This window comes from Alligator sinensis, unplaced genomic scaffold, assembly GCF_000455745.1.
Source record: "Alligator sinensis unplaced genomic scaffold, ASM45574v1 scaffold261_1, whole genome shotgun sequence".
NCBI lineage: Eukaryota > Metazoa > Chordata > Crocodylia > Alligatoridae > Alligator > Alligator sinensis.
Window position 1 is genome coordinate 73,059 of NW_005843171.1, and position 9,545 is coordinate 82,603.

At 47.7% G+C, this 9,545-nt stretch overlaps 1 protein-coding gene across 1 annotated transcript in view; it reads right to left on the reverse strand.

Annotated features, from left to right (window-relative positions):
* LOC112548440 (killer cell lectin-like receptor subfamily B member 1B allele A) overlaps positions 1-3,110 on the reverse strand; it is a 12,851-nt gene extending 9,741 nt beyond the window's left edge. The window contains exons 1-2 of the mRNA XM_025194213.1: positions 3,038-3,110; positions 872-970 (exon numbers count right to left, since the gene is read on the reverse strand). Of these exons, the coding sequence (XP_025049998.1) occupies positions 872-970; positions 3,038-3,110 (172 nt within the window). The remainder of the gene's footprint in view (positions 1-871; positions 971-3,037) is intronic.
* Positions 3,111-9,545: the final 6,435 nt, after the last annotated feature.

Here is a 9,545-nt window from a genome sequence, read left to right on the forward strand (position 1 = left end):
GATTGACCCTTTCTCCCACCAGGGTTCTGCTCACCCTATTTCCCCCCCTCTCCCAAAGCATTTATCCCCACACCTCCATTTTCCTCTTTCATGTACAGAGAAAGGAGTGCATTTTCCCCTCCCCTCTCTCCTCCCCGCTTATTTTTTTTGTCTGGGGTGGATAAGTCATCCAGTGTCAACATGTTCCATCATCTGGCACATGGGCAAGGATGACACAGGGATGTTTTGTTTGAAAGCTGTTAACTGGTGTCACCCGTGGTTCTTTGATCTATGCACAACTGCACAGGTGCTGGGAGCTATGTGTGACACAGACACTTTGTAAGTGTCAAACTGATTCATTGCATCATCAGAATAAAGAAAGGCTTAAAAGAAAAAACAAAAAGATGAAGCGGGGGGCAGGGAGCACTACTTAGAGCAGGGGTTGGTTTAATCATTTTCTAATGTATATTATTTATTTTTAACCAGTCAAACGAAAAGACACAAAGTATAAAATAAAACTAAACAAATAGTACTGGGGGGTTCATTCTGTGTGAAGAAAATCATTTGGAAGAAATGTACAATGACTGTGATGGAAAACTCCCAAACAACTCCACTGCTAAGCAGGCACTGCTGTAGAAAGACAGGTCACTGACTGTTTCCCCTTTAATGAAAAAAAATCTCCTTCCTCTCCATTTTCTTCATACTTGAAAATATCTGAGCCACTTTTACCCAATTTATGAAAAATTGTTAGAACCCAGATGGCAATACTTAATGTGAAGGGGGCAACTTGGGGGATTGATAAGCAATAAAAGGCTCCTTATTGTGAGAATGCCTTCACTATAAGTAACACTGTGTTACATATAGCTGAATTAAGTGGCCTCAATCTACTCACCCTGAAGAGTCAGCACTACAATTATTCCCAGCAGGGTAACATACCCAGCTACTCCAATTTTCCAGAAGAGCTGATGCCAGCGTGGACACTCAGGAGAAGCTGGAAAATTCAATGTTTGGTAAAATGAGAGTTAATGGCTGAGGTAGGAACAGATCTCTTTTGCATCACAGTTCAGAAGCTTAACCCAGAGACCATCCTTCCTTGACTCTTCTGGCTTATCCAGTTGTACATAAATATTAGTAGACTATCAGGGCTACCAAAAACCAGCATCAAGGAAAGCAGCTATTTTATGAATACCCCTTTCAGTCTTTTGCCTGCCCCCCAAGAGTACTATTAAGTTTTAAAATGTAAGCGATGGCTTAGCAGTCTGCAGGGAAACTCTTTCTGCTCCTGAGCCTTGGTGGGACCCTTTGTCCAGCTGACATTATGTTTGGATGATGACCTTCTAGCTGGTCCTCTGTTTTGGGGCTGAGTGCTATATAGAAATGGAAGAGTGGGTAATGCATGGGATGAAGTGTTAACTAGTAAAGGGGCAGGTGTTTCCTGCAGCAGAAGAGGAGTAGGTAGAAAGGCAGGGAAGGACAGCTCCAGGAGGATCATGGGAAGGCAATAGAGAGACCATCAGAACCTGAGCTGTGAACTATTGTCCCAGTCTTGTTTCCAGTGCCATAGCAAAGAAGTTTGGCGCCCAGGGCAAAGCCCGCAGCAGCAGCCTGCCCTTGCCTCGCATGGAGGTCCGGGGGGCACTCGCTCTGCCATGCTTGCCCAGGAGTGCACACAGCAGCAGGAGCCACCCTCCCCCTGTCCCCATGCCTCTCCCCAAATGAGCCACTTGTGGCTTCGTCCTGCGTCCTGCATCGGCTGGGCAGCACCTGTTGGCGCTCCTTCATTTCGGCACCTGGGGCGGTTGCTTGATTTGCTCCCCCCTCTCTGCCCCCCGCCCCTCCCTTGCTACTGCACTGCTTGTTTCTCAGTAAAGATAAAAACGGCCCAGTTGCAAATATACCATTTTCCAGGAAGAAGGGAGCATTAAGCCATATCAGTCAATATAATCAGCCTCGGGTACATGCGGGGGTGGGGGGCTGATCTGGTTTGGAGATGTGGTCCCCATTTTTCTCTGCTAGACTCCCCAGGCTACATTCCTTTCCTTTCCCATTCTTGTTTTGCCCTACAGCCAACACTGAAGTCAGAGACCAGGTCTGTGCCTCCTTCTCTGTGCCCTGCTGCAGTTGCTATTGCCTCCCATGATGACTTTCCACACCCTAAATAATCCTATACCCAAATTCATAGTTTCATAGTAGGTAGGGCTGGAAGGGTCCTGAGCACATCATCAAGTCTGACCCCCTACCATGGCAGGAAAGAGTACTGGGGACAAATGACCCCAGCAAGGTGATTATCCAGCCTCCTCTTAAAGACCCCCAGGGTAGGAGCCAGCACCACTTCTCTTGGAAGTTGGTTCCAGATCCTAGCCGCCCTGACTGTGAAGTAGCACCTCTTGATGTCTAGTCTGAATCTACCCTCTGCCAGCTTGTGACCATTATTTCTAGTCACTCCTGGGAGTGCTCGGGGGAGTTGGGGCTGGGCTCTGACCATGGAGAACCCCATGTGAATCTGGAGAGACTCCACCGATTCTAATAGGCATCACATCCACATTGATACCTGTTTAAGTGAGCTCAGGATCTTTGTTTTCTCAAACAAGATATGTACACCCCAGTCTCTGAAGATCCCCAGTTTTCTAGGCCTGGCCTCTCTCATTCTTTCCCCAATTTAGTTGTTGTCACCTCAGCCATTTTTTCCAAAGAGAATAGTAAAACCCAGCACATTAACCTGCTTCCACACCAAATCTGTTAAAAGAATTAAGCCTGGATTTGTTAAAAAAGAAATTAAGCCTGGATAGGTTGTCCTGGTGTGGCTGTACAAGGGCTCTCGTTGGCTGGGAGGGATCCTGTGAGCCTTTGGTATTGATGCTGTAAAATGTTTCATAGGATCAGAGAGAAACAGGGCTGGAAGGGACCTATTAGCTATCTCCCACCTATCATTTTGCAGCCTAGATCCTGACCAGAGGTCTTCATTAGCCACAGACCAGTGTCTCAGTTCTGGAAAGTCTTGCTCTGCTCTTTCACCTGGAGAGTTGACAGAAAGCATAGAAAACAGGAGCACACTTACCATGGGGACGAGAGGGACATGGCAGTTTTGCTCCCGGAAGGTTTAAATCAGCATAGATAATGTCCTCAGCCATGGTATGTACTGCTCAAGATGAAAATGCCTGATAAATAGATCCTTCAGTGGGGAGATCTGCAGATTACTAGAAACCAAAGCAAGCCACGTGTCCTAGGTCAGCAAGAACCTCCTCTTTGAGCAGTTGAGCTCCTTTCCTATTGCAATGCTGTGGGTTTCCTTCATCCTTTTAAGGCTCAGGAGTGAAGAGCTCTCATTAATCAAAGGGACTGCATCACAGAGCCAGGATGCATTTGGCAACTGGTGTTACACACAGTGCCCTCCCCTCTCCATCAACTCCTAGCTTCTCTGCACTTTGAGTAAGTCAGCCCCCTAGTCTGCTGCAAACGGCGGCTCTGAGAGCTCAGGGGAGGTTTCTTGTCATACAAAGAGTGGGGAAATCTTGATAAGTTAAATCATACAGGGCATTTGTCTACTGAAGCTGCCTGGAGCAGTTGGGCGAGTGATTCAAACCCGGCCCCTTTCTTGTCCAACAGTTACACCCTTGCACTGATGGTCCCTCTGAAGACAGCTGGTGCTGGGTATCTGGAAGATCATGCTTGGCTGACCCCTGCCATGTCCTGTGCCAGTGCTGCTCTAGTTCAGAAGGCTCTTGGTGGCTTTAATCTGAGAGCTAGGAGTTGTGAACAAGCCCCATGGAGCTCCTGGAACACACAGTCCTGGAAATTTTACAGAGATTTGGGAGTTAGGAGACACATGCAGACTCTGCAAACCTCACCAAAGATGCTCTTTTTCTGGCTAAGGAACACCTACGAGACCATTCCACTCCCAGCTCTATGCTAGACCCCATGGGACTTTGAGCAGTTAACCAAATCTCTGGACCTTATGTGTTACATGTGAAAACGGGGAAAATAATCTTCATTTCATCTACCTATTGTCCATTTGCATCATCCGCTCTCTGTAAGACAAGGGCTGGGTCTTTGCCGTAGCCTAGGCAAAGCTGGTGGGTGGAATCACTACCCTCCTCCCCCACTTTCAAACAGCTCTTCAGCTCCATTACAAAACCAGTAACTGTTTCCAAAGCATAACATAGGTATGTGTCACCACACAAGTCAAAAGCACAGGAGAGTTCACTACAGGTTCTGAACTAGGTGGGTGGAGGGGCTTCTCTGTGTAGACGTGAAAGGAAAGAAAAAACCCAGTTGAGGAACTGCCTGGATGAACACAATGTATGGCCCTAAGAGAAAAGGTATTGGGTTAAGTGCTTCCTTCCAGAGGCTTGGGGTTGCGAGCAAAGAGTTGCCTCCTGTCCTATGACTCCTCCTTGACTGAAGAATCAAGATTTTGGACATATTTTTTTTGGCAAATCAACAGGGTTGCATCCAAGATCTCTTCCTCCTTCATCAGTTTTTTTCCTTAATCATGAAAACTTGCAACCCCCAAATCTTGGGCTAGCACCTTTAGACCCAAGGGACAGCAAAAGCTATTTGTATGATGCCCAGAGCAACGGAAACGCAACTTCAGTTGTGGTCTCTCAGTGCAAAACATAATGCAAATAATTTCAAGCAGTTGGTTTTAAAGATACGAACTGTAGAAGCAACATTTCTGTTCCATTGCAGCTACTCAGCCACATCTCTGTTTAGCTAAATACCCACATACTTGTGGTTTTAAACCAGACTGTGTACCAGGACTCAAGCTGTTTTTGCGGTGGTCAAATACAAAACTAGATTATATAACTTTTTCTGTATAACATACATTTCCACCCTCAAATTTTTGATTTTGCCCATAGCAGTTGTGGTTTAGTTATCAGCATTTGCGCCAAGATGCATTTTTATGCACCAAGATGCATGTGTTTTCTCTCGAGCATTCAGAGCTACTACAACATGGGGAAGTATTTTTGGGGAACAAAGCAAATATTTCACAGTAGAATTTTACAGGTTTTTTGATGTGAGATCAAATAGGATCATCCAAGGACACAACTGATCTTTGAAAGCACAGAAACCAAAATCTCACCATTGGAAGCAACATGAAGAGGAGAGGAGAAGGTAGGAGGGATAGGCAAAGTCAAAGAGATATGCCTGACTGCAGCTGAAAGCCACTTACAAGCTACCCCCATGCTGAAACAGTCAGCCAAAACACTGCTTCCCCATCACAAAGAAGACTTTCTCTGTGCACCTTGACTGCAATCTCCATTGAGTTGCAACTCCAAATGTTGCTTCTAATGCCTTCTGGGTTCTTGATCTAATTGCAAAAGACTTCTAAAAGACTTGAAGAAAGGACACATCTACATGAGATGCTTAAGGCCCATTGGACTTTACTGAACATTAGTGTGGCTGGCAAAAACCATGCTAATTCACTAATGCCCAGTAGATTAGTCCCATGGGCATTAAGCATCTCATGTAGATGAGCGCCAGAGTTTATTCAGACACATTTATAGTATGTGTAGATGCACTCACTACTTGCACAGTCATACTCACTTTCCCAGCATCTCATTTTTTTATTGCTGTGTAGTGACTTGACAGAACAAGGAGCAACAGTCTCTAGTTGCAGCAAGGGAAGTTTAGGTTGGATATTAGGAAGAATTTTCTCGCTAGGAGGGTAGTAAAACACTGGAACAGGTTACCTAGAGAGGTGGAAGACTCTCCATCCTTGGAGGTTTTCAAGACCTGGTTAGACAAAGCTTTGGCTGGGATGATCTAGTTGGAGCTGGTCCTGCTTTGAGCAGGGAGTTGGACTAGATGACCTCCCGAGGTCTCTTCCAACCCTAATTTTCTCTGGCTCTATGATCTGTATTGGAACTCTAGAAATGAGGACACAGATGTGGCCCATCCCTCTCAAAGGAGAACCCTAAAGATAAGTATTTAGCAGTCAAGGGTCCTTCCATTTACAAGGCATATACCAGCTACTGCTTGTGCTTTTACCCTGAACATTTCAGCACAGGGAGACCTAAAACTTAGGATAGGATCCTTTGGAAAAAATGGAGGGAAACATACCTTAAGAAAACTGGCTAATCTCATTTCAAGCCTGATTGTCAGGGTGTGGCAGGCCAGTAGGGGGAGCTCCTACATTGAGCCTCCCACCTCACTACGCCCGTCCACCTTCCGGACTCCACGTGTCTCTCCAGGGGTGTCTAAGCCCTGGCAGACTCCCTTTCAAGCCCCACCGCAGAGTCCGGGGGTAATGTGTGCTGCCACCACCCCAAGAAGGGACTGTCTGGGGCCTGTGTCCTTGGGGAAACACAGGCCTAATAGTCCTACAGATACTCGACCCAATACAAGAACTTGGGGCACTTCCCCAAGTCAAGGGCCAAAAAGGATAGTCTCCCTTAGTCCGCAGACCCAAGGGGCCTCCTCGGCATAATTAAACCCACCCCTCAATAAGTCTCCTACACTAGGTACAAAGGAGAACTTGATTGGTTACAGAGGGTAGGGTTAGAATAGGGTACAGGGTAGAGCAATATCAGAGAAATCCCATAGAGCAAACTCCTGTGGCTGGGGGAGCCTTTGATCTCGCATCTGAGTTCCTGCAAGCTATAGATCTAGTTGGATCTCAGTTAGCTTACTCACAAGTATCATCCAGAGGCAGGTGGAGAATCCCTCTGGAGGAAAGCAGTTCCTTGATCATGAGTTTTGAGAGAGAGAGAGCAAGTTTCAGATGGTCCAGCTCTTCTTTGTTCCTAAGTATCCCTCATGGCTGCTGCCTCTCCCCTCCTGGGCAGTCCTTAACTTATATAGCCCTTGTGACTTCATTTACCTGGTCCAATGGAGGCCAGCACCTGTTGGCTGTCAGCCAACCAATTTGAAATACATCACTAGTTGCTAGGCAGACTGGCCCACCAGGAAGGAGGCCCCTCACCCAGGTATGTGATGCCAGTCACATAGGCAGAGGGAGCAGGTTTCCCCCCTCCCTCAAAAATGTATCCAGCTCAGGTTACCCAAAGAGATAGGGTAAGGATGTCTCTCTCTGCTGGACCCATCCTAATCAAATTGTCACAGAGCAGAGTTTTTTGAGGAAGAAACAAAGGTGGCTTCCTGCCACACAGGGTCTTCAGCATTTTCACTTCCCCATGTCCACAGATGTACTCATGGGGCTCCTTCAAATTTGCAAAACAGTTTCATTTACTTGCTGGCCTGAGACAGTCTATAGCAACTGGTTCCAAAAGGTCCAAGGTTATGATCTCAAACACAAACCAATCTAAAATTTTCACTGGATTGATTAAAGGAAATACTTTTCCATTATTAGCTCATGGTACTGTTTGCCCCAAGAAATCCAAAGCCATGGGCTTGAAGATTAAAAATCTATATAGATAGTTAGAGATGTTAGGCAGAAGATAGCAATGATCATCTTGCTTACTGAACATACTTCGCCCCCTTAACCTGGGAATCTTCATTAATATAAAATCACCACAGGGATGTGGGGTACCTGCAGCATCACTATGGTGTTTTGGTCATTTGGGGTGTATCCATGGACTGTGCAGTACAGCTGGCCAGGAATTCTCCAAATACATTTTTCTGGTGAGATATACAGAGTTCTCAGAACTGGGACTTTTTGCAGTGAAGGGTCAGTCTTGTCAAGTTTCTCTGCTAGAGGAATTTTTTTTTAAACTATAAAATTTTTGAAACACCCTGTGTTCACATTTGTAAATGGAAAAGCAAATTTACTCCTGCTCAAAATGACTTTGTTAAGGCAAAAATAATTTTAAACATATGTAACCCAGGTGGTGGCCCAATAGTTGCCAGCCCTGCCCAATATCAGGGATGGTGCAGTGAGAGTGGGGCAGGGCTTCCGGCCAGCACCAATTTACTTCCCAGCCGGCCCCTGCCCCCCACAGGGCAGCCCGTGGTCCCAAGAAGGTCTAACACTTAACTGATTTAACTATTTACATTTTATTTACAAAACAAGAATAATAGGAAAGGTTACTTACAAGTGAACTTAAATGGCATAACCAGAATCACAAAACAAACCAAAATGCATTAGTCAACCCTTGACTCAAGAACCACAGGTAAGGTAACTGGCAGCTGGCAGCCACTGCTGAGGTGCTACCACAAGGAAGCAAGGTGCTCACTCCCAGCAGCTCCAACAGGCTTCCCAATAAGTGACAGGCTGCAACAGGTTAAGCTCTTCTGGTCTGCAGCAATCAAATTGTATCAAACCCCAACCCCCCAAAGAGGCTGAAGGGTGACCCTCCGTGGCCACCAAAAAGGCAAGCAACAGCAGCAATGCCCAAACCAAAAACCCCGGGCACTCCATCCGATGACAATCAGCGGCAGAAAAAGGGACAGGACTGAGTCCCGTCTGGGGCAGTCAGTGGCAGAGGGTCACCCACACAGGCAGCTCCTAGGGGTCGCTGCTCTAGACCCCTGCTCCAGATGACTATCCAGGCACCTCACATGCCTTGCGGCTCGCCAATCCCGCTCCGAGCGCCAGCCTGCATCCCGAGCTCCTGGGGACCCTTGTCCTGGTGTTCTGCTGCTCTTCAGGATCCCAATGCCCTGCCTGCTGCTATCCTGCTTCTCCAGGCAAGGTGAGGGGTTTCCTCAACTCACCGGTCCAGCTCCCTGCTCCAGATAAGGATGCTGCCTGCGCTCCTGGCCACTGCTTCTTCTCCGCAGTAGAGTGGGGGGCCGACTGCCACCTTTAGCCTCCGGGATGCCCGGCACATCCAGCACACTGCAATGGGGCCCTGGGGCGCCAGCTCTCTACCCCAAGCCATGGCCATGGCTCCCTCCCTGCTGCAGGACTGGAGGCACAGCCGAGTGCCGCTGCCTTCTTCTCCCAGGGCCTTCACGGCTCTTCAGAGGGGTCTCTCTGCTCTCTACGCTGGGTCAGCTCTCCCCAGCTCTTCTTAGGCCTCCTACGTTGTTCCCCGGAGTCACCGTCAGCAGTCCCCACATGCCAATTCAGCTGCTGCTTTTATCCCCTCCGGCAGTCCGCCCTGGCTTGCAAACTGGCCCACCAGGGCTCAGGGTGGCAGGCCCCCAACCCCAGCCATCCCCCTTCCCAGAGAATGAGGGGATTGAAAACCCCTTCTTTTGATCGCCTTCTCCTTCTCCACAGGGCAGGGCTCCCCTGCTCCACCCTTGGGGTCGCTCCAACTTCACCGGCACTGTTTCTAGCCCAGGGTAAGTATCTCAAGCCAATCTGGTGAGCCCATGCTGGCAGCCTGTTACACGTACAAAATAGAAAATGTTGTATTGGTGAAACCAAGGGCACAGACAAAAGTACAGCTCCCCGCTGTAACTGAGAACGCTTTGTAGGAAGTGTTCCGAGTTGCAACAATCCCCTGACCAAACAGAAGTTCACTGCTGGGTCCAGAGGGGAGGGAAATCTAGCTGCTGGCAATAAGGGTTCAGATTTTCACACAATCAGCCATTTTTAAGCAATCTGCAGCCCTACACTTGTGTTTGGTCATGGCTATAGACCTCTCCCTGTGGCCAGATCAGGTGAAAATTGTTACTTCTGTCTGCACCCCGAATCTGCCTGTTGATCTGTGTTT